The following is a 25,460-nucleotide window of genomic DNA, read 5'->3' as shown; positions in this document are numbered from 1 at the left end:
GTTATTTTTTTATTTAAAATTAGTATACATTTTAAGAAAACAAATAACCACAGTCATGCAGAAATGTGATGGAAAACCTCTGGCCTGTTTGTTGTTGGATTTGACGGGCAGAAACATGTTTACAGAGAAGATGAAGAGGTAGAGAAGTGTTACTGCTGACTTATCGGTTCATCTACATTCCTCTGCAGCGTGACAGCTGCTGGGATCAGTTCACTTATGCTCTGGAAAAACACTGAGTTGGTCAAAAAAGGGAAATTAATGGAACTGTAAGCAGGGACCTCATATGTGAGCACTAAAAAGTGGAAAAAGGAAAAATTTACTACAGCTGCAGTTTTCCGTCTCTTGTGAGTTTTTTCCCTAATGGTCGAGGAGTTCCACATCTGGTTTTATAATCTTCGGTTTCACCTGGTTTGAGGTATTTCTCATTTGGGATGAGTGGGAGTGGGAACTCACCTGTGCTGGTTCTCCTTGTCCTCCTGCTGATTCAGGTGCGTTGGTCTGAATCTCTTGCTCGCCAGAGCGGCCTCCATGTCCTCGATCTCCCTCCTCCTCAGCTCCCGGATGGCTGAACGGATGAGGCGTCTCTCGTCCAGATCCAGGGTTCTGTCCAGCTGCAAGAAGACGACGAGCATGACAACGGATCCCAGAGCAAAACGGTGCCGACAGAGATGGCAAATATTTGACTTGCAAAAAGAGATGACTTTTCACTTGTGCTGCATATTTGCATGACTTAATTACGAGTTTTTGCTAGACATGAAGACGTGACTGAGCACAATTTCAGTGCCTTGCAAAAAGTGTCAGTCATCGATTTCTGATATAACTTTAAATGGAATGTAATTTTAAGTATTAAAAAAATTTCTTGCAAATATTTCTGAAGTAGCACAACAAAATCTGCGCTTTTGATTGCAAAAAAGAAAAAGTCAAAATCCTGGAGTTTTGCTGGGCAGTGACTGTAGTTACAGGGTGGTAAATGTGATACCAGCAGAGCTAGCAGCTATGTGCAATTTCAGCCTTAACTTGCAGGACTTTACTGCGAGTCTCTCTGTATGTAATTATTTTTTAGCTTTCAAACTATGAGCACCTTTCAGACTTTTAACCAGATCAGATTCTAGGCTGGAGGCGTGACGCCCTGAATGAACCCAGACTTATATCTGATGTGTGGGGGTAAAGTTAAAGGGCCAGAGTCGAGTTCTGACTCCACTAATGAGACGAGACAGGTCGACGTGGGGAGGGAGCCGAGGATGAGAAACAGAACCATCGACAGCTGTGCCTCAGCTTTACAAACACAAGAGCGTTCGGCTCCGCAGGTCAACCTGTCATCCAGGTGTTTCCCTCTCCAATGCCGTCGGCAGACCCCACAGATTCAGCTGTGTGACACTCTGCGAGTCATTTCATCACTGTGAGTGCGTATTAGTGAAAATGTCTCCTTTTCAAACAGAAGAGGGGTAATTAAGGAGTTTATAAAAGCACACCCGAGGACAGCTGCACCGCCCCTCGACAAGCTGGATGCTTTCATCTTATCAAGAAAGAAGCAAAGAGTTTGGTGTGGAGGGGGCTCCCTCTGTGGGTCTGCAGCAGGAACCTGTCTGCACATGCAGAGCTGAGGAGCTCCTTGGCATGTTTTTTTTTTTTTTATAAAACCTGCGATCACTTTAAAAAAAAAAAAAAAAAAAAAAAAAAAGCACCCAATGGACCAAGTTAGGACAGAAACCTTTGTTTGCCCAGAGTTACTAAAGGCTGCGGTTGTTGAGCTCAGCTCAACATGCTGATCCGCTGAAACGAGAGCCGGCATGCCCCCGGCCAGGCCCAAAGACAGAAGAAGAAGAAGAAGAAGAGGAGGAGGAAGAGGGTCGTCTCAGTGATGAAGATGGCCGGCAGTTTTGAGGTCTCGCTGCGGTTTGACAAAATATGCACTGGCTCAGAGAAGCCTTCTTTATATACTGTAATTTGTGGAAATTTAAAGTGCTGAGCGGACGAAAAAGACGGCTGGAGAGTAGAAGAAAGAAGGAAACAGAGGAATAAGAGCTTTGAGGATGACAATGTGGGGGGAAAGAACGGAAAAAAGGGGAGGAAGCACTTGGGCATGCCTAAAAATGGGCAAATGAAAGCTGGGTGGGAAACGTGCAGGTCATTCCTCACATTCCTGCTGACTCACAAGAAAAAAAAAAAAGGCGGTAATGAGAAGTACTGTAGCAGTCAGAAACTGGTTTTTTTGGTTCCAGTCCAGCAGCGAGATGATATGAGAAACTAGAAATAACAATGCTTGATAAGGAAGAAGGGAAAATAATCAGACAGAACAAAAAGACGCAGGGAGCGTCTGTTTCACATGCCCACACAGGCAGACACTCACACACTAACCAAACACTGAGGGAGCCGTCTGTTACCACGCTGTCCAGATCGCTGCTGAGTAAATGTCATGATGGGATTAAATAGTTTGTGCAATGGCTGCCAAGTTTTAGAGCAGACCAATTCATTTTTCATCACTAGGATATAAAAACTGCCTCAACTTCAGGCTTCTACACCAAACCTCACGATAACAGGCAGCAATTCTGTCCTGGGTAGATCAGGACTGGACGTAAATCTGAGTGTAACAAAGCGTACATCTTGGATGTTAACTTTAATTATGCTGTTGGATTTTCATTTAGTGTGACAGCATCCTTCTGCTGCACATCTGTGGACTGTACACTGATTACAACAGGAGATCTTTTCTCATATTGTTGGAACATCCTGATATGTGAACAGAACTGTGAAATAATTGACACACGTGTCTTAAATATTGCAGCAATGACGACAAAAAATATTTATATTCAGAGAAGTGGGGAAAAACTCCTCATCCCGACTCCGATACACATGCACTATTCACACTTCCTTCAAAGAGTGGGAGGACTTGATGTTTCACAAAAATCTCCTTTGTTTCCCCTGTGTGCCACACGTGTCGAACGTAAGGTCCGGGGGCCAGATCCAGCCCGCCATGAGTTTTTATAAGGCCCTCTAGACTCTAGTGAACTTTCAAGATAACTGTGTGCTTAAATATTATTTTATCAATCAAATCAAAGCAGTTCTTTCTGAATTCTGCCAAATTATATCAATGTTCAACATTTAATTTCAAGACTCGTCAAATGCAGAGAGCTATTTATTAATATTTTAGTAGTTTGTTCATTCTGATATGGCCGAGAATGAGTTTGACACCCCTGGTGTACCACTTACACACACACACTACAATACATCACTACACATGTCAACATGGGAAACACTGGCCTTCACAAAATATTTTCATCATAAATCCAAAAGACAAGCCGCCTCCGATTTCCCTGCAGTTACTCCTAAATCACAGTCTGTTCACTGGAGCTGCTGTCAGCTGCTGGGAAAGTTGACAGATCAGAAATGTGGCCTCGAAACAAAGCTCGTCATGGTAAGCAATAAATCAATTAACTGCATGACAAATTAAAACGAGCTCAATAATTCTGCATGATTGTTTTCCTCTCACTCTCTCTGTCATCCAGTCCAGACACTGGATGACAAATATCATTCAGACTGCTTGTTTGGTTTCAATTAGCCTCTTTATTGAAGGAGTTAATTTTATTTGTTGTTTCAATTGTTCTGTTTATTTATTTTGGATATTTTAAATATCGTCCAGTTCTAGTGTTAAAAATTAAAATTAATTATTCTCCAATAGGGTGTACTTGCAAATGACATCACCATTACTTTAAAATGGTTTCAAAACAACAATATTATTGTTTATCATAATGACTTTTAGGGCAATTTGTCATCCAGCAAAATCTGTTGACGGGTCAACTCAAAACTTTAGCCTAATATTGTCTACATCTTAGGTTATTGTTTTATTGTTACAATGCAGAAAAAGGTCATAAAATACAAATTTCGTTTTGGAAACCAAAAAGCTCCTTTAGCCAGTTTTAGTGACTGAAGCTTTGAGTATTTGTTCTTTGTCCGTTTTGTATTTTTTAGTTAAAGAACTTGATTGTTAACTTTATTGATTACCATCTCTCAATCCTTTATCTTGATAATCTCATTCTTGTCATTTTATTTTCAAATCACGTATGAAATTTCATTCTTTTAATTAAATTCAGAATCACAAATTACGTTCAGAGATGATCTTATGCTACTTTTACTGTTTAAAAGTCTAACTGGAAAGGAAAAGAATCTTCTCCTCAGACTGATTTTGATAGATTATGAAAGTGATTTATTACAATCAACATAATTTGACGCAGATTAATCCTCACTACAGTCACAACAAAGAAAATGAACCAGCGCTCCTGAACTGGGAGCACAAACCATCTGTTAATGTTTTCAAAGCTAAGCACAAGAGTCAAGATGTGATAAGAGGTAAAAAACGATTACCGGTCACGTCAGCACTTCAACTTGACCCGCTCTTTATCTCAAACGTCAGCCTATGACCTTTCCCTCAAAGGTTTAAATGAACCAACCAGAGAGACGCGGAGATGTTTTTCTGTTCGGATTGGTCGAAACACATAAATGCTGAATTCAAACTGGTGCAGAGTCAGAAAGAAAAGAGGAAAATAAAAGTCAACCAATAACACTGCTCAGGAAACTAATATGGAGCAACCCAGACAAACAGAACACACCTTGAAGCTGGACGCCGGCCAACTTAAACAGAATAACCGTTAAAGAGGGAGCGAGACGGAAACATGTGCTGCTGCAGACACAGAGTCCATTTGACAAAAATCGCCAGATGACCATGACCTCAGGGAAAGCTGAAAAGGAAAGAAAGGGAACATTACAAACACCACCTTTAACCAGCGGCTGTCCCAAACGGCAACTTTCAAACGGAAACTTAGAAACTGTCATCGTATGTCGAAATAACATCATGACCCAGATAGAAAACTTTCCAGAAACCCCCTGCTGTTTGCAAAATAAGAGTCAAAAATCTAATTCAGTAAATTCCTAGAGACTAATAGTTTGCATTCAATTTGATGTAGAGGTTTCAGATTGAAAGGGTCTAGATAGAAGAAAGAACTGTGCAACACAATTCTTAGATTTTTGTTTTCAAAGATTTATGAAAAACTTGTTGGAATCAAACAAGTAAAAGAGTACGTTTTGAAGTCGCTGTCCCCGATGTTGGTTTGTGGTGCTCAGTCGAAGAATCACAGAGCTTTCAGACAGCACACCTGCTCGCAGATGAGTGAGTCAAACAAAAATCAAACATCAATACGTCTTTTCAAGAGGGAGGAGCAGTCGTTGAGACGTCGCCGAGCTGTCAGCAACTTTAACAATGTCCGGAGGACAGTCATCATACCGTCTGGAGCGCAACACTCATCTCCTCACACCTGAAGTCACACCTGTTAGACGCGGCGGGGATCTCCACCTGGTACATTGTGTTCAAAGAAACAGAACGGATCAGGTGGCGACTAAAGACCGAAACGAAAACGAATCTGTCAGCTTCTCTGACTCAAACAGACACATGACTGTAAATACAGTCATACCTCTTATACCGAAAGTCAGGGAGAAAGTTTTGAAAATTAAGCAGGGTTACACAATAAAACTATGAGAAGCTTTAATTGTCTCACTGAGCTCTTTTCGTTTAAAGGCGATGCAGGGGACACAGCAAACATCATGTGGAAGGAGGAGCTCTGGTCAGATGAGACCAGTGTTAAAGTTTTGCCTCAGATGCAAATTTCTATATGGGATGGAAAATGAACACTACAGATCATCCTGAACTCACCAACCCAAATCAGAAAATGCTCAGAACTAATAAATCATGGACGGAGATAAATAAAGGCCGATATTCGAAGAAAGTGTGTTATGAAGCTACAAAGGGCTTGAACATAGAGTGGAAAATGAGCCTCCAACATGCAGCCAGATGCACAATGGAAGGCTTTAGATCAGAGCATATCCAGGCATTAGGATGGTCCAAGTCCTATTGAGAGTCTGAGGCCATGACTGATACTCTCAGAAGCTCTTGATCCAATCTGACTGACAAAATTAACAACAATTTCAGTTTCTACATCTGGAAAGCTGGAAAAGACAAACCCCAAAAGGATGCAGCTGCAGGGAAAGGTGCTTCTACAAACCAAGTATCGATGATTACTAATATGCTCAACAATTTTCAGATTTTTATTTGTAAAACATTTAAGTAGCACCATTTATTCTTTTCCTTCTGCTTAACAATCAGACACTGATTTTTGTTGATCTCTCATAAACTCAGGTTTGTGGCTGTAACGTGACCAAATGTGTTAAGTGGTATGAATACGTTCACAAAGCACTTCACACACACACACAAAATTATTAATGAGGTGTAACACTGACGCAAAAGTGAGAGACAAACAATATTTCACAAGCAGGCTCTTGCATGCTTTAAGACACTTCCTGCTGAAGGGCAGCCTAGTGGGAAGTGAAACCTCAAGACCTCCAGAGGTATTCATGTGACGCAACTCGAATCAATCAATCAGAGCCAATTAGAGAGCACTCTGGGTTACCAGTAATCCCAGCCAGCTGGAGGCGTGCTCCCAGTGACAGCGGCAGCCTGGTGTAGCTTTACATGCGACTCTGAGCTGAAGAGGTTGGTTTATTTCATCAGAAGCAGCAGGGAGGGGGAGCGTGAAGAAGAGTCTTCAGGTGGTCAAAACACGCCGAGGTTAAACCGTGCAAACAGAGCGCTGAGCCGCATCGCCGTGAAAGCAGATGGCAAAGAGTGAACAAGTTCAGATGAGTTTTAATTACAGGGCTCTGGCTAACTCTTGTCATTAGAGCATCTATTCATAGGTACAGAGAGAGCAGCTTCAGCCTCTCAACGCCTGAGACTGATTAATCGAAAGAAAACACTCCTCGTACAACAACTCTGTCAAACTGTAAGCAACGTCTGTCAGTGCACTCAGCTACACCTGCAGCGCCCTGGAAAACTACTTTTGTATGTGATAAAACAGCACAAAGCACTGGATCATTATTGTGAAGTGGACATAAAGTCATACATGGTTTTGCAGTTGCAAGTGTCTGGTTACATCTGGTGTTAAAACCAAAACAGCATTAAGGAAGAAACAAAAAAAAGTCAAACATGGTGGTGGTAGTGTGATTGTGTGGGGTTGCTCTGAGGTCTCAGTTTGTGACCTTTAGCTCAAACAAACGTGGGCTGAGCAGCAGCAAGCGAATTCATCTGTGCATGGCTAAATAAAAATAAAAAAACAGAAGTTTTGAAGTGGCCTATTCAAAGTGTGAACATAAATGTAGTTGCTGCAACGTGGCCTTAAAAGAAATTTCATGCTTGGACGCACTCCATTGTTGCTGAATTAAAACAACTGCAAACCAAAAGTCAAGTCAAAATTCCTCCACTTCCATGGTAAATACTTCTCGCAAAGTATCTGCTGCTGCTAAGAACCATTTAGTTTTCCACAAAGGGCCGGGTTGTTTTAGTTAACTTCTTTCACTAAATAAATGAAATGGCCTCCTGCAAAGCTGAAACAGAAGTATCAGAGCTACTCAACGTATGGTCAACAAAAACTGAAACCCACAGACCAGAGTATTTGTCTCCCTCCTGCTGTGCAGTCTGCAGGTCACAGAGGTCGGGTCAAACGTCACAGCTTGATGTGTGGAGGACTTCACCTTCCCACACACGCCCGCCTGGCATTCTCTGGGAGCATCATGACCTCCTCAGGCCGAACTCCGACCCTCTGACTCCTAGAGGACCTCTTTTTTATTTTTACTTGAAGATTTCAGCTGAGATGCAAAGATGTTTCTGCTTTCAAGTAATGCAAATATTTCTTTTGTTTTTTTAAATGTGTAACAGTAGGAGTTGCACAAGTTTTTTGAGGATGAACTAATCATCTCCACAGTGGTTTAAGGCTAAAGCAGATCGGATCAGTGTTCTCATGACTGTCCATATAAGGAGAGTCAGCACACTCCTCAGAGCAGAGCTGAAATAGATTAGCAGCTGTCTATGGAGACGCTGCAGTGCTACACACACAAAGATAAATAATCAGCCCTAAATCAAATCACTGCTTGTTAATTAGGAAGAAAGTCCAGGTTGCATCAGGTGCACGTGTATAATCATTTCTCAGTAGCTCATCATACCGCATCTGGCTGACGCACGCCTGTTGAAAAATGGAAACATAATCTGGATCCGTGAGAGGCCTGCAAGGCACGGAGCACCTGACTCCTCAGGAGGGAGTTTCGGATAAAAAATTAACAACAATATCTAATCACAGCCGAGGCTGAAACACGCTCCACCGCAGCAGACACTGAGAATCCTATGTCTGACCTGGAGAACCTGTGAAAGTGAGAAAGATCATCAGCTACAAATTTGGGCTGCACACCCGGTTTAATCACCTCTAATAAAGCGGGACGGAGCCACAGAGCAGACCTGGGAAAACCGTGTCCCCCTTTACAGTTGAGCTAGCACACATAAAAGAGCTGCTACATGGAGGAATGCTTACGGGTCAAAGGACAGGGGGGCTAATCATCATCGGTGTCCTATAGGGCCGTAATGATGCGCTGAAGACAGATCTGAGCTCAGACTGCAGAGTCCACATGCTGACAGGTTAACCAGCCGACTCTGCATATGCCGACCAAAAACAGGCTTCTGATGTTTGGAGCATTTTTACTGTAAAGGAACCGTTTGTCCTCTTATAGCTTCCTGCAGAGAAACAGCTGAACCACACAAGGAAGCTGGAATCATGACAGGTTTTAAATCAGCCAGAAGAACAAGGAAGCTGCCTCTGTGTTGATTTTATAAATAACCAGAGACTCACTGATAGTAGAAAAGCAATACATTTCACTTGGAGCGCAGCCAGCTACAGTGTCTGGCAATGTTCTCTCATTTTATCACATTGCAGCAACAAATTTGAATGCGTTTTACTTGGATTTTGTGTGTCAGGACAACACGTTGAAAAAAGTGCATGGTTAAAATGTTTACACATAAACATCCCTTCCTCTTTGCAAAAAACATCAAAATCAGTCAGATTGGATGAAAAGATCAAATTTCAGGCCTTGCCACTATTTCTCCGTTCTCTTTGGGTTTTGGTCTCTGATTGATGCTCTTCTTTCCCAGCCTGTCAGTTTGGGCGGACGCCATGTTTTGGCGGTCTTACAGCAGTGTCTTAGTCTTTCCATGTCCACATGATGGATTGATCAGCTCTCAATGGGATGTTTAAAGGCCGGGCTATTGCTTTACAACCCAACCCTAAAATTAATCCACAGCTTTATCGTGGTTGTTTCTGTGTCTTCATGAAGCCGTTTTCTCACTTTATTTTATGACAAAACGCTGAATTTATTCTGGGATTAAATTACACACGGACTCAGACTCCATGTTATATTTCGGCGACTACTGCAGGATGAAGAATTTTGTTTAGAGGTGCCTGAGCAAAGGAGACAAGCAAAATTTGGGGGAGGTGGGGATGAAACCATGCATCATTTTCCACCCATCAATAACCTGCCGCTGGGAGTTGAACTTTTTCCAAAGCGACATGTTTGATCCTGAAAAAGCAGAGCCCTTCCCCTCCACTGCGTCTTTGTCTTTATGTCTCTAAATAACTGTAAATCATCACAGCACGACAGCCATCTGCAGCTTTATCTCCCCTGGTTTTATGAGCAGAAAAATCTGTTACAGTATGACAGATTTCAGCAGGAGGGAGCCATGACAAATAAAAACGCTCTGAAAGACATGAAAGCTGCGATTCTGTTGGCCTGTCAGCAGACGCAGCAGGTGCTGGAGAAGGACGACTCCCCTCTACCCTTCTCAGGGGTCCTTCTGAAGCTCTGAGTGAAAACCTCCATGGACGGACAGAGGGACATGTCCAACAGGAAGTAAAAGGAGGGACTGTGGGAAACATGCAAAGTGTTTGATCTCCGCTTGGATCTGCAACCGCATGCGCTCCAACGCCAACAATCGGAGCCGCAGGCCCGACTGATGGAGCCAAACACAATTAAACAGATCTGCTGTGCAAATCTCCAGAACGTCACGAGATTAACAGGAGCAATCTGGAAAGCTAAACATCAACATCCGCCTGGTGATGTTAGGAGGACCTCAGGAAACGACTCCTTCCTGAGGGACACACAGAAAAAGCTCCAAGCACCAACTTTTTGACTTTTTTTTTTGACAGCATCCTGTCTGTTGTGTTCCTCTTTTAGCTTTTTTTAGTTTAACAGAGAATATTTTCTAACATGATATATTTACGGTTTAAATTCCACCTAGAACATTTCTGAATAACAAAACCAAATGCTGGAGTCGGTTATTTTCCTTCACAAACTAGGACAAAAATAAAGTTTTTTGCAAATAAATAATCAAACTGATGTTTGTATCCATTTTATCTCAAAGCAAATTAGGGTTAATTGTTTCCACCCCAGAGAGAAAACTCTATCTTGTAAAATCTTAGAGATTTTCCAGGCCTCAACTATCCTTTTCACTGGTGAACACTGACAGGAGAGCAATAAAGCTCCTCTTATTTAATTAGCACCTCATCTGAATTCAAAACAGGTTTTTAAAGTTAGAAACCAAAGTAAAAAGATTAAAGAAATAAACTCGGGGGGAAAGTGTTTATCTAAGAGACGCCTGGTGGCGTTCAGGGACACAAGAGGACGGAAGAGACACCTTCAATCCTTTATCCAGACCTTTTCCACTTGGCAGAATGACGAAGACAGACAGATCAGTTTCTGCTGGATCATTTAACTGCTCAGACGTGAAGAGCAGAGCAGCTGAGGGTCAGCCAGTCTGACTGCTTTTACAAAGACCGTTTGACCCTCAGCAGGCAGCGCCAGAATATACAGCTTTCATTTATTCAGACTTCACAAGCAGCCGCTTCCATCCGCTTTTCAGCTGGTTGTAACCGTTATACTTCCCCAAATATGACACAGGTTGGTTATTAAACTAAAAAAATAAACACATACTCTGCTCAATCTTTCACATAAACACACATTGTCCAGCTGATTATCAGCCTCTCGTAGACATTTCAAAGAAACAGAAATCCTCCAACAACAGCCAAAAATTAAGATTCTGCTTGTGTGTTTTATAATATCTAATTTTTTAAGATTTTCTCAACTCATACTTATTATTTTTGCCAAAGGAAAGAAAAATATCTAATGCATTTACTTTTACATAAAACTTTACAACAGTAAAGTTGTAAAGTTTACAGCAAAAACTATCAGGCATAAAGAGGCCGGAGTGAAACCCTCAGCAGACGCAGCGTTTAGCTTTCAGGTTCATTTGCTGGTCAAAGTCGATTTGCTGCCGATTCATTTAATGGCCAAGAATCTTTAGATGAAAAAACATTGATTAATAAAGCTGCGGTTTCAGAGATATAGCATTTATTTACACACAAAAAAATTTTAAATGCAAAAATAAAATCTAAATTATTTCATAAAACTGAAAAGCAAAATGTTTTGCTATTGCTGCTAAAAAAAATAATAAAAAGAAACTTAAAGTGCAGCTTAAAGTGTTCATTGCCCAGAAAATTGTAACACAACAAGCAGATATTAGCAGGTTAATGAGTTGAACTCTGTTAAGGTAACAGACCTTCAGCCTGAAGCCTAACAGGAGCTTAGGAAAGAACCTTGCAGGTTTAAAAAGGTGATTTACATCATGACTCTTCAGCAACCAGAAATATTTAAAAAGAGCAACGACTGTCTTTACTGTAAACTCTGGGAAATGTCGGTGTCGCTCCTGCAGCCAGATGACCAGCAGAGCACAGCAACAGGTAGGAGAGGGGAACCATAAAACACAGGAAAATATTAAAACACTCTCCTGCACTCTTATCAACAGAACATTAAATCATAGGGGGAAAAAATGATGGAACATGAAAACTTAACATTTTACATTTTGGCATTTTTTTGCACAGTTACAATATTTAAAGCTGATGATGTGATGATTCTCTAATGGATGATTAAGGCAAGGTAATAAAAAAAGGTTAAGACTCCAAAATATGCATTGTTCATGACTTTGTATGAGAGGAAAATCTTGAGATTTTCTATATATATAAAAGGTTTGATGACACCAAACTTCAAAAAGACAATGCAACAGAAAAACAATTGCAATAATCGTTTTAAATGAGCTCATACTGTTAGCAGTAGTGCAGCAGTAACCTCTCACGGTGCCACTTCTCTTATTGTTACTGTACTATTTTACAGTATTGTTAAATGAAAAAAAAAAAAACACTATTCATGTTTTCAACAAGCAGCCTTATTTTACAGTAAAAACATTATTTCACTTCCTTTCAGAGGCAAAATATGAGCAGATATTTATGGCAGAATCCAGAAACTAAAGCTCTCCGTTTGTCCAAAACACGGATGCAGCTTCTTATCTCTGTGGTCTTTTGTTTGGAAATTCACTGACAAGAAGCTGAAGTGTGCAGGCTGCAGCGCTGTAGATAACCCCTGGTGCGTCTGCGTCGGCTCAGGCAGGATGACTTTGCCAGAGGCTTCAGTTAAATTAATCATGAGGGGAAACAGAAAAGTGCAACTGGAATAAAAACCAGAAAGAAAAATATTTTCTCTTCTTCTTCTATAGGAAAAAGGCCTAGAGAGAAAACAATCAAGGCAATCATATTCATAAACAGCAACCACAGATTGCTATCAGAGCATTAATTATCAAGGCTTTGTGGAAGAAAGTTTGCTTCAATGGAAATCTGCTGCATGAAACAACATGTGCCTGATGTTCCATGGAAAATTTACGTCTAATTTACTTTAAGAAGGAAGAAGGAGTATTTATATTTTTTTTAAAAAAGGTTCCAGGTGACGGTTAAGCAATCATCTTTCCAACTTATTCCTTACAGATGATGAGTCCCGTCTCAACAGGGATTAAAGGTGAAGCTGGAGAGAACGCAAAGATCCTACAAAAATAAGAAAGCTCTTCCTTGCAGACTGTAACCATTGAGCTGTTGTCGATGCACAAAATGTTTTTAAAAAAATCATAAATTAAAGGCCCAAGGGTCTCGTTTATCAACCAGACTGGACCACCGAGTGAATCTGGCCTATTTTAAACATGTGTGAATGCCTCTGGCTCACCAGGGAGAAAGGACAGTCAAGACCTTGAAGGACTAGTCATAAATCATCATACGTGGGACCCATCCAGCATGCAAAATCAGCCGAACACGGAAACCAATCAGCGTTTATGTCAATCCACCTCAATACCGAGCGCTCAGGCTGATGATTATGTCACATTTGGACCTTTTTCTGCCTCCACCTGTGCAGCTCTGTGACATAATTAGAGGGAAGATCACAGAGCGGCTGACAAGATGCCAACGTCTGCGCTAAGTAGGGCTGTGCACCTGTGCTGCAGCCAGCAGACACCTGTGGACGCAACAGGTCCTGCAGGTTTAACACACTGACACGCAACAAACTAATGCCTAGCAGCAAAAATCAGGGCTGTGGCAGCTGATAACCATCACTCTGCAAAAAAACACTCCATCAAACTCTACACTACATCAAACTCCAGCAAAGGGACGTCGGTTTAAGTCGTTAGATTCAAGATAGCTTTATCCTCCGACTGACCTCGGCAGCGGCTTCTGTTCATCAGAAGATGAACCTTGACAAATACCTTCTCAGCTCGAGAACTGATTATTTTCATGAATGCATAAATAATCGCTCCTGCCAAGTGAAATGAGGAGGGGGAGAAAAAAAAAGAAGCTCCTTCTGGTTGCGTTAGCGAGGGATTAGATGAGCAACATAAAACGGCAGGTCGGGCTTTGAATAGAGGTGTAGCAATGGGATTAGCAGCGCTAAAAGAGACCGCCATATGACCTTCTGACTGCTAAGTTCGTTAAGAGCAACACAGGCCTGGAGTTTGTATCGTTATCCAACTGCAGTTTAATAGCAGAGGCTTTACAACCAGCTCAGACCAGCTTTAGTCCCAAAATGTCCATTATCTTTTACCAGGGTCCTAAAAACATAAGACAATAGATTCTGACCAATAAAACTATATAATAGGGTGTTAGATTTCCTAAAAAGCTCCAAAAATGAACTATATTTCATCCCAGCTGCTTGTGAACTTTCTGTTGCGGGTTTGTTTTGTTTTAAAAGTTCACTGCGGATGGAAAAGTCTGACACTGCGAACATCATTAGTGAAATTGTGGGATCGGAGTGACCTTAAAGCTGAGGGAAAGATGCTGCAGCAGAGGGGAAAGAGAGATGGGACATTTTCAATCCAGCTCCACACTGGGAAGCTGAAAAGACAAATGAAGAAGCTGCATGATGTGCATTTTATTCCGAGGCAGGTCCCAGGACAATGGCAGCGTTTACTGCAAGATCCTGCAGGATGCATTGTCCAAGCAAGACGAGCTCATTACATTTTCTCTGTCAGCTGACGTCAAATGTGAGGACAACATTAACAAAAGAAAACTCTAAAGGTTGGAAAAAAGACAATTACCGGTAAATAAAACATTTGAGGTTTTTAAAGCAATACTTTTTTTTTAGTACACCTCCTCATACTGCCCAGAGATTTCTTAAGAAAAAACTAATCAGATACACTGTGGCCATTCCACCAAGTAGATCTGGTCAATTGGTTGTCAACACAAATGCCAAACCAGCTGACTGTATGGGTAAAATGTAACAGACTTGTGGTAAAATGCGAGACACTGACTCCAGATTACAGTCGGATCATCCCAGACTTTAGCAGATCAGTGGATGCACTTTAAATAGGTCAACCAAACATGACATTTCTGCCCAGCTTGGCTCCAAAGCAAACATGTCGGTTTTATTGTGCTTCCAGCCCAGCTTTCTAAACATTCATTAATAGACCCTTATACTGGTAATAGATTCCTTAGAAGAAAGGCAGAAAAATCTATGCCGTCAAGTTAAATCGTTAAACTGGTAAAGCGCAAATATAATAATTAGCACATAAATAGGAGACATTAAACAAATTCCTAATGACTCTTTCTCTTTTTACAGTGTAAACCGATAATAAATAGCAGTAGTTTCCCCGTTTGTGTGTAATTCAAACCAACTCGCTGTAACAACGTCTGAACAGGATGACACACGTCTCCTTGTAAATGTGTCAGGTGCCATGATACACCGAACACACTACACCTTCCTCCGCCTTGGGAAGTAATCAGGACATGACGAAGCAGTGATAGTTACTACTTCCAGACATTCAATGCATGTGATACATTCTTCTTATCATAGCTGCACATGTGACATGATCTCTAATAGTTTCACAATAGTAAACACCTTCATCAGGTTCATTTATGTTGATATAATGGGCTGTTTGCCTTTTCTTTTCTTTTACATGAGTTAAATCTCTGTCTACTTTTTTATTTGCCATCTAGTGAATATTTATGTAACTAGATCTGAATTCTCAATTGTAATGAATTGAACTGTTTAAATGTCTTTATTTAGACTGATCCAGTTTCAAGGTGATCTGTTTTAAGAGGACACTCCTGTCATTTGGCACTACATAAATAAAGATAAGCTGATTATGAAGAAGTGCAACAATATTCCTTTGTAAATTTGAGATATTTTCCTTCCTCGCATCAGCAGTGCATATTTTTTAAATCAAATAAATGTTGTAAATTCTTTCATTTAAAAACTACAAATGTCTGAAGTGCTTTGGTAGCTTTGTTTATTACAAACAAATGTGATAAAGTTTTTTCCCTCGGTTTATAAGAGGAAAACTTGTAAAAGTACTTTTTCTTTGTTGAGAATTTGCTGTGAAGACAGAGGAAGTCTGCAGGAGGATTAGCAGCAACACTGAGTAGCCTACCTGCCTCTCAGGTGTGTTAATTAAAGGAGAAGCTCCCTGATAATTCAAGTCAAAAGTATTATTGCGCTACTTGGAAATTATTTTTGCAGTGTGCACACACCTTAAATCACAAAGCAGAGTAATTCAGCCTAGAGAAAGCACCCAGTGGAAATCTAAAAACTCAATGCTGCTTGTGCTAAATCCTTTTTTTTAATTTTTTTTAACAGACTTTTAGAGCATCTCCGGACTTTTACTCACCAAAGCTCGGAGAGAAGACTCGTCCAGCGCTGAATATGTCTCCAGTGACATCTCGATGAGTCCAGGTGAGACTGAAAGGTAAGAAATTAATGGATGGAGTCTCGCTGTGAAGATGATCCCCGGTCCACAACGTGACCACCTGCACGATTCGCGTTTTATTTCTTGACGCTCCTTTTCCTTCTGTTGACTTCTTCGGTGAAGGTTGTTGTTGGCTCAGCTAACAATAGAAAACTCTGGAGCCGCTCGCTAAAATCATATTTAAGCAGGAGTTTCTTGATCCCAATGAAAGCAGAAGCAACCAGACTCTCAGACGACAGGACAGCAGCAGCTTTTTGAACTGAGAATTCCCACTGAAAAGTTGTAACCCCGCCCCCGTCCGGACTCCGGCTCCTCCCGGCGTTCATTCGAAGCGCACCACCATGCGGGGAAAATGTGAAACAGCGTTTGTGTATGAGGGGCAATGAGTGCCACTCTTAGCTTCTTCAGTTCAAGATTCTGGAAGTGAGGTTCCAAGAACTGTGCTCTACTTAATTTGTGTAAAACCAGATTAACTGGTCCTGGAGATTAAAAGCGGCACTAAGACAAATGTATATTTTTACCATCGTAAAACAGTTCCTGTCTCAAAACACCATAGCACTTTATACAAACGTCATTTTATGAGACTTTTTTAGTATTGGATGGTTATTTACATTGAGGCCAATGGTTATATAGGAAATAAATGAAGGCTGGAGGCAGTGTGCCACCAAAATTGTTCCTATGTGAAACAAGCACTATGAAATAAATGTGTGTTTCTGGTCAGAATAGCCAGCTGATATATAAGTAAAGAGGTGCAAAACACAAAACTATTATTGCAATTTAACTTATGCTTATTTTGTTGAGTTTTACACTCCCTGACTATTCCAGATTTTTTTTTTTTTACTAAAATCTGTTCAAACAAAATCCCTATCCAACAAACTGTGGTGAGCATTGTTACTAGGAACTATTGTTACTAGGAACTATTCAGATATTATACACAATCACACATTGTGGCAATCACACATTTCAACAAAACTTTAAATCATAAAACTTGTCTGGTTTTCACTCTACAATTATGTTATATAATCTTATTTGTAAAATTTCAAAATAAAGACTATTTCACAAAGCAGAAACTAATGAACCATCATTGACTGTTTGGATACAGAGTAGGCTGTGCAAACATGATAGCATGCAGTGGCAAGCAGCCAGCTATGGCTCTCTCCCCAGGGTGGCATCTCTGACAGGGGTAAAAGGGAGGGTGCATTTGGGAGTTGCCAAACATGTTTTCTGTTTATTTTCCTCTTACAAAATGGCTATACAATGCAAATGCAGCTGGATAATTACACTAGAATCTTCTAATATCCAATTTTCAAACTCAATACTAAAATAAAGAACTATTTCACATTTTTTAGGACCAAAGATTATATTTGGTCATATAACATATAGCCTTTTCCACTAACATAAAACAGAAAGTAATTTGGTTACAGTAATTATCAAGTAATTTCTTTCAAATAGATGAAGAAATATTACTTATTTTGTTCCTCTAAAATATTTTTTAAACAATAAAAAATTCAATATATGGAAGTTATCTAATGTGTGTGCATATGTTCACTTTGTGCAGAAAGACTGAGGATCTCGGCCCAGTTTGCTGTATGTAAGCATTGTGTTATTCTTAAAGACGTCAATTTAAACAAATAAATTGACGTCTATAAATTTGTTTAAACAAATTTAAACAAAAAGTTTTATTCTCTCTTAAAGAGAGAATAAAACTTGAAATTGATGTGCTCCTAATTTACCTTAATTGTAAATGAAGGTAAATTATTTTACCTGCAGAAGGTGATTCTAACCTGCAGAATCACCTTCACACAAACTGTATTAAAAAAATCTGAATCAAAAAGGTATTGTGTTGCCCATCGCTCACGAAACTTCATATATGACAACAACAAGGTTCTGAAATGTATGAAATCAAATCACCAAGATGTTGAGAAAGTGATAAAACCATCATTATCCCTATTGAAATATTTAATCACAGCACAAGACAAAGAGTATTACATCATTTTTAACAGGAATATTCAGCTGTGTGCATTAAATCCGCAATGAAAGGTGTTGTCATGGATTGCAGCAGCTCTACTAACTAAACCTTTCTGGCTTCCTAATACATATTTCTATTGTGTTAAAGTCACAAAAACATCATAGCTTTTGAAGCTATCTCAGTATAATAAAACACGACTGTAAGTTAGAATTAAAAAAAAAAAATCATTGCTTAGTTACAGAAAACTACAAAAGACGCGTGTTAAACAGTATAAAGTGAGAATAATGCTTAGAAATGTCTACTTTCTTGGTCAGAGAAACATATTCTAACAAATTTAATCTGTTCCCAACATTGTCTTTTTAAAAAGTCCATCCTTTTTTTTTTTTGTTAAATAGATGAATACAGAAACAAAAAGCAGATGACACACAAGGATAAAAACAAAGATGTCTCCGGCAGCAGAAACAAGGTGCAGATTAACTTCAACTGGGTCTGTTTTAAATGAACCAGGCAATAAAAGCACTAATACAATGTTAATAAAATGCATTTCTCAATTCATCAGGCTTGACCACAAAACACAAAATTAAGCAGAAAATGCGAGAATTAAATCAACTCAGACGTTTGTAAAAATGAATAGAGTATAAACTGTAAGATACTTAGGTTTTCAAAGGCACTTGGGTTGTTATACCTTTATTGTTTAAATGTGTGCAAAAACGGGTGAAGCAGAGGAGGAGGTGCAGTCCTTTTTTTTTTTTTTATCCAGACGCTCCATCTCACATCCTTCCTACTGCTCCTCATTCTGCTTCTTGGGTGGCTAGAAAGAGACAGCAGTACAGCTAAAAATACTTTTACAGACCAAAACAAACAACAAAAACAAAACACACACGCCAGGAAATACTGAAGCATGAGAAATCTGATTCCTGCAGATTTATTTATTGCTTCTAACAGAATATTTGTTTTTAAAGGCTTCTAGTCCGATCACATAAAACTTCTTAGGAATATTACAGTTGTGAAAAACATGAACAGTCACGGCGTCGGAATGAAAGAACCGTCATCATGTCGTTTTCAAACGGAGGTGAAAAGGTCAAATATTCTGCACAATAAGCACGTCTGACACCCACAACTAAAGACTTTATATTTTTCATAGTATTATTGTACCTTTAATAGTCAACATGTTAGTTATGTTTGCAGTAGTACGAACAACTGTTGCTTTTCTGTTTTATGAAAGAAGGGATTAGAGGATTTTTACATTATATTTTGGAGAAAACATTGTGATATCATCGAACAGTCATGCAGTGAATATTTCATACTGGACGAGAAAATGTCTGGGATGTACTATACTGAGTAATTACTCAGAGTCTAAACTTGCTTCAGAACAATGTAACGCCCAGCGGATGTTGATACATGTTTCATCATGTGACTCATTGATGACTGGAGACATTTACGTTTGCAGCCTTATGGATGTGGAGGAAAAGAAGCTTCCTGACTCAAATCATTGCCACAGAAATAAAATAAGGAGAAAATCTGCAGTAGAGAGTTTTGAAGGAAAGGAAACAGTTTGGGAGAAGCTCCACTTCCTGGAATAGATCACATAAGACTTTGTCTTTCTCACTGTTGTGAGGTGAAATTTGGAAGAGTTTAGCTCAGACTGACGGACTCTCGGTGAAGACGTTTAAGGAGCTAATTTACTCTGAGGAGGTTTGTAATCAAATGCCTCCAAATATGGAGCTCCACCTCGCTGGTCTCTTCCTGTCGCATTTCCTCACCTTTATGAAATGCTGTTGAGTTTTAAAGCATAAATAACTATAAACACTAATCACTTGTTGAGACTTGAAACTGAAAGGTTTCAGCTGTTTTTACTAACAACTTATTGCCTTCATTCAAAGGCAATAACTCTTTGTGTGTCAAGAGTTTATTTAAATGTACGGTGACAGAAAAAAACATTTAGAAATAAGAACCTCTTTGGTTTAAACTTTTAACCAAATATTTTATATGGATATTGTCAATACTCCAACATTTGAAGTCATTTAACAGTAGGATTAAACAAAGGCAGAATAAACACCACAGAGTTTGAGAAAATAAAAGTAAAACATACCTTAGCTCTGTTGTCCGTCCCTTCTTTGTTTTCTGGCATATAAAATCTGATGGATACATTTACCAAAAAGAAGTACAAATTATTATGCATTTAACTCTTGCTTAAATATTTCTAAATTAAATGAAAAACATATTTCACTTATATTGTATTATTGTTTTTACCCCTGTATTGAAGCAGAACCGGGCGTGTCAGAGCCACAGTGAAAGAAATGAGCATCCTCTGGTTCCCTGACGTCACGGCTGGACGTCCTCATTTCCCATCCTCCAGACGTTTGTCCAGGTTTTGTGTCCCAAAAGTCTTCATCCGAAAAGTCAGATGTATACAGGAGCAAAGGTCATGAGTGTGTAAAAACAAAAGACAGCATCCAGAAATGCATCTACAGGACCATCCACATTTATTCTCACAATTGGTAGAAGTGTGTTTAAAACTGTGAAATAATAAAATATATATAACACTGAAGTATCTGTGAGAGCACCAACATTTTTTTTAAGTAGATTATAGTCTTAATCTTTATTAGTAACCGGAAGAAATATCCAACTTTACCTTGGTGCTTTATTCTTTGAAAATCTGCAGACGTCTGTCCAAAGGCATCTCCAGCAGGACCCAGAGGCTTCTGGATTGCTGTGTTATTCAGTTGGTGGCCAGCCTCGGTCCGCATGTCACATTTGTCCTTGGTTTCAGAAGAGAAACAACACAAAATTCAGATTATGCTAATGAAGTTTCTTCAAGATAAAACAAGTCCTGAAGGTGTTTGATTCTTACGTTTAGCTGAAAATAACGATGCAGTTTTATAACAATAAACCTGAAATAAATTAAAGTTTACTGCCTACTTTGCTCAGTGTTATAGACTAGGTATAATCCGAGAAGCAAATTGGATTAGCTCACAAAATCTTTATTAATTCCCTTAATGGATTTTTTTTTTTTAACAATCACACCATGTAAAGTCTGGGAAGAGACACTCAAGACAAAAACACTGTATACATACCATAATAAAAAAATAGAAGAATAGAGCCAGCAGCGGCTAAATACCAAGTTTTATGCATTATGCTGTACAAAACACACATTTAATTAAAACAGGAGAAGTAGCAATTTTTAAAAAAAAAAAAAGGAGGAAAGTGGAAAAATACCTGATGGTGAAAGAGAACAGCTTCCTCCAGAGCCACGCCACAGAATTCACATGGAATAACCACGTCGCCCTCTAGTGGACTGGCAGGAGGACTGTAAGAGGCTGGGGAGACTGACCGAGGGAAGGTGGGAATGTTGGAAGCAAGAGTGTTTGGAAAGCTCTGCATCAGCCCTGATGAAGCCTTCCTGCCCATCCTGTCATCTTTAGGAGGTGAAGACGGTTTCTTGCTAAAAGATGCAAACGCAGAGGCGGGACTGCATCCGGTCTGACACAAAGAAAAAAAAACAAAGATTAAAATCTTTGTTAAACGTGTTTTAGACGTCACATTACTTAAAGATGCAGATAAAATCTGCATCGTAAAGGGCTGGGCTAACTGGAACTGAACTGAAACAAAGAAAAGTACAGAGGTGTCTTTGAGGTCTAAATAAAATATATTTAGCATTGATTTACTAATTAAAAGGAATTAATTAATTACCTGACAACAGTCAAAACTCACCATGGAAAGCCAGTTTGTGTCATTGAAGGGAACTGAATGAATTCATTTCTGAACTATTATGTAATTATGTCATTTCATTAGAAATCATAGATCCAAATAGACAAGCTTTTTATTCAGCTTTCTGTGCGAAACATGCAGCCATTGTAAAAGGAAAGCACACCCTCTTCCAGCTCTACAATTTTACATATCAGGACATAAAGGGAGTGATCGGGTCTAAGATCATTTAACTCTAATCTCAAGCATACACACAACATGTTCCATGCTGCTAAACATGGAAGAATTAAGTACGCCTCATGATCATTTACTAGTAGTAAAAGTTGTTTTCTGTATGACTTTTAGGAGTCTGTGAGGAAAAAAATAAGCCCAGCCCACGTAAAATATTGCTTGTTACTTTCATGTTTCTGTTTGGACCGAGCTGTTCCTGTCAGACAGATGGTCTCACATCTGACTCTAGAATACTTTGGCTTGCCGAGGTTATAAAGCTGCAAAGCAAGTCAACCCATGAACCCTCCACCTTCCTGCTTGACAGCTGGAGTTTCCTCTGATATGAACTTTCTGAAATGTTTCCCATGTGGGAATAATCACATGGACTTCAATTTACCTGAAAATGGCCTCATAACTCATGTTTTTATAGATACAGTCACACTGATGATCACCTGACCATGAGCCTTAACTGCATCCGTGCTGCTTTGCTACTTCCTCACTTAGACCACAATGGATTCAAAAACATTCCCAAACCTCATGCAGAATAAGGTCCTCTTCTGGAAACAACTCCTCGCAAAACTCACAAGGCAGCATGGTATCTGTGAAAACAAAGTTAAACCATAAACCGAGTGCACACTCAGATGAATCAATGCAATCCTCCTAATTTTACCTGCGGACCCGGAGCCCTGAACTGCACTCGTCCCTTCAGGCGAGTTAGTGATTTTATTGTGGGCCAAAGGAAATGAGTTCACTGATGAGTTTGTCTTCTTGTCCTCGTGGTCCCAGATATTCCTCCACACGCTGTCCTCTGCTCCTCCACCTGCTGCCTCTCCATCACTCTGGAGGCTGAGGGCCAACATATAGTCGTAGTCGAGGCCTGACGACTCCTCATCAGGAGGGCGCACGCTGCTGCTGCCGCCATGAAGAAAATCACCTTGTCCAAGAACTTAAAACACAAACAATCACACAATTATTACAGAAAATATCAACCATAATACTCAATTACATGAAACCACATCACCTTTCTTGGGGTTCTGTATCTATAAGACAATTCAGAATCAACTCACAGAGGTTAGATGTTGTACTGTGAGATGTTGAACTCTTCCAGCTTCCCGCCTCCCGATCTCCACTTGAGCCGCTGTAAACTGAAGGCTCAAACGGCAGAAGAAAGTGAGGACGTTCCGCTGCGCTGATGTTATTGTTCTTAGGGGCTCCCTCCTGCGCTCTTAGGGGGTTTCTGATTGAGTGCGCCTCAAACCAGTCATCAGAAGACCGATTCTCTGTCTGACCGCAGCCCATCCTGTTGTTGTTCCTCTCTTGGGGTGGTGTTAGGCTTCCGCATAGGACTGGATGCACAGCTTTTTCACGCAGCATTACGTTGCACTTGCAGTTGGGGCAAGGTTCGGTGCGTGCACCACAATAATCCTCATGCTCCTTGGACTGGCTGAACACAAGCTCCAGCTCACAGTACGGGCATGGGACCAGCCGCTGAGAGCACTCAGAGCTCTGCAAGACACAACCATAAGGAACATTTAGTGGCCTTCATCCAGATTGTTAAATATTATAAGTCAAGAAATTTAAAGTCTACATACTATTTTGTACCAGTTGTACTGCTTCTCTAACTCTACATCAAATTAAATAAATTTACCCCTAAATAGGTGTCAGAATTTCCTACAGCGCAAAATCCTCTGACACTGATTCGAAAAGTATTTTTTTAGAGAAAGGATTCTGTTGGCAACATGCAATGTAAAGAAAAGTAAGGCAATACCTGATGAACTTCACTTTGATTCTTCTCAATCTTCAGTCCACACTTGCATGTAATCTGGAGAAACCAAAATAAAAGTAACAAAATATTTTTGGGACTGTAATTTGCTTTCTTGTTGACAGGCGACAAGTGGGATAAGTCTCACTTGAAAGATCATAATAAAGTTCAGTCAAAATGGAAATAGTGTCCATACTTAAAAATCAGAATTTTTTACATTTTTTTATTCTCCAAGATCAGTGGTTTTCTGGAGGTGCTCAAGATTTTAACCTGTAATATTCCACTTCAGTAAAAATACCCAACACGCTGAAAGGTACCTCTTTACGTTTTTTTCACAATATGGTTTATAAACATAAGTAATATTAAGCTGGGTATAATACCTGTGTGTGCTCTTGAATCTTGTGCTCCTGAAGCTCTGAGTGGGGCACTGGCTCCTGGCACACGTCACAGAGTCCAATGTTTCTTCTACAGTGGATCTCATGAGTGGTAAAATTGGCCTCTGGAATGTCGTGCTTGCTGAAAGCCAAAAATATTTAAGTTCAGACAATCGATCAAAAACATGAGTCGTGACGTAACTAGTTTATACGCACCAATTACCACAGAACTGTGTGTTTTCATCTGCCATGATGCCACTTGTGACCTAAAAGAAACATTACAGAAATTACACCAATCTGTCTGTGTTAAGGTGGCTGAAGTTCACTCAGTCAACTGTAGTGAGGAATTTGCTTAGTCGATTAAGTCAACAAATGAAACTAAACTTAGTTTAGCTCCATGAATCATCAGAACAACGGAGCTAACTTTACATCTTGAAATGAAACTAATCGGCAGCACTTTCGCTTTATTCGCTGTTTTTACGTAGCTTAATAATGTTAAGTACAAAAATAGCCCATATTTCAATATCAATACTCTTAGTCAACATTAGTAAACAAGTGACTTCACAGAGTTCTATTCTAAATATCAGTTGTACTTAGCAAACTACTTAGCTTAACCCCAAGTATCATTTTCTTCCCTTTATAAGGCATTTATAGCGTCACAAAGCCAACCTAGCCACAGATTTATTTTTTTGTTAAAGCTTTAATTCGAGTTTACCTTTGGTCCTTCGACGGTATTTAACCAAATAGCCAGATGACAAACTACTTCACGATGTTAGCTTAGAGAAACAGTTTGTTAATTCTCCGTCCCGATAGGTGGGAAATTCCTGCCCTGGGTAAAGTCTTTCAGGCGTGCTTACTTTGCGGCCATAAAACTAACTATTCACAACAATGGTGAACAGTTGAGTATATCTTACCAAGACAAAGATCCCATTTATCTTTACTGAAAAAAAGTACACTTGGTTTTGCTTACCAAAACTAATTAAGGTTTAAACAATTTTCCTACGAGTCTAAACGCAGAGCATAATGCGAAACAGTCTCAGCTCCGTTCTGATTGGTTCAGTAAAAAAAAAAAAACCCGAAAACGTGCACCGCAAGATGTGTCGGGTGATACAGATTGTTTCTAAATACGCGTTCCTACTTAGTTTAACTATGTACAATATAAATATTTCAGAAAAAACCCTGTAAAAAAATACTCTTACACATAGCTGTGGTAAAATAAAGAAAGACAACCAAATAACACCCCTTTCCACTCTTCTGGTTTAATGTTCATCAAGATTAATCTTACCCCTCATTACTATAATTTGATTAAGTTGCAGCCATTACACATCAGAGCCAACAAACAGACAAATGATACACAAGCTATAAATGTTGCATTCCTCAAGAAGACCTTAACAGTTCATGAAACGAATATCACACATATTTAATACTCTCCTTGGCATCACCATGTTGTGGCTTTTTAATATC

At 39.7% G+C, this 25,460-nt stretch overlaps 2 protein-coding genes across 6 annotated transcripts in view; both read right to left on the bottom strand.

Moving 5' to 3' along the window:
• Positions 1-16,226, bottom strand: part of LOC102220920 (smoothelin-like) — a 52,858-nt gene extending 36,632 nt beyond the window's left edge. For 3 of the 5 annotated variants that reach the window (XM_023343674.1, XM_023343675.1, XM_023343678.1), the window contains exons 1-2: positions 15,896-16,226; positions 454-611 (exon numbers count right to left, since the gene is read on the bottom strand). In XM_023343674.1, the coding sequence (XP_023199442.1) occupies positions 454-611; positions 15,896-15,946 (209 nt within the window). In that variant the 5' untranslated portion in view covers positions 15,947-16,226. The remainder of the gene's footprint in view (positions 1-453; positions 612-15,895) is intronic. The other 2 variants (XM_023343676.1, XM_023343677.1) reach the window with 1 other exon arrangement.
• A 1,688-nt stretch (positions 16,227-17,914) lies between these two features.
• Positions 17,915-25,027, bottom strand: trafd1 (TRAF-type zinc finger domain containing 1). The gene is made up of 12 exons (XM_005795086.3): positions 24,712-25,027; positions 24,213-24,262; positions 24,003-24,138; positions 23,629-23,682; positions 22,928-23,366; positions 22,531-22,806; positions 22,395-22,459; positions 21,162-21,425; positions 20,578-20,704; positions 20,196-20,331; positions 20,035-20,080; positions 17,915-18,753 (listed from the first exon to the last, which is right to left on the bottom strand). The coding sequence occupies exons 2-12, from the start codon at positions 24,245-24,247 to the stop codon at positions 18,724-18,726; spliced, it is 1,608 nt and encodes a 535-aa protein (XP_005795143.1). The 5' UTR covers positions 24,248-24,262; positions 24,712-25,027; the 3' UTR covers positions 17,915-18,723.
• Between the last annotated feature and the right edge of the window lie 433 nt (positions 25,028-25,460).

Source organism: Xiphophorus maculatus, chromosome 12 (assembly GCF_002775205.1).
Source record: "Xiphophorus maculatus strain JP 163 A chromosome 12, X_maculatus-5.0-male, whole genome shotgun sequence".
Taxonomy (NCBI): Eukaryota; Metazoa; Chordata; class Actinopteri; order Cyprinodontiformes; family Poeciliidae; genus Xiphophorus; species Xiphophorus maculatus.
Note: the sequence above shows the minus strand (reverse complement) of the source record. Positions and strands in the feature narration are given on the sequence as shown.

Coding starts and splice junctions, on each gene's coding strand:
- trafd1 (XM_005795086.3), bottom strand. CDS start 24,247: ATGGCAGATGAAAACACACAGTTCTGTGGTAATTG. Junction 23,367..23,628: donor ATCAAAGTGAAGTTCATCAG/GTATTGCCTTAC, acceptor TGTGTCTTGCAG/AGCTCTGAGTGCTCTCAGCG. Junction 20,705..21,161: donor CTGTTCTCTTTCACCATCAG/GTATTTTTCCAC, acceptor TCTGAAACCAAG/GACAAATGTGACATGCGGAC.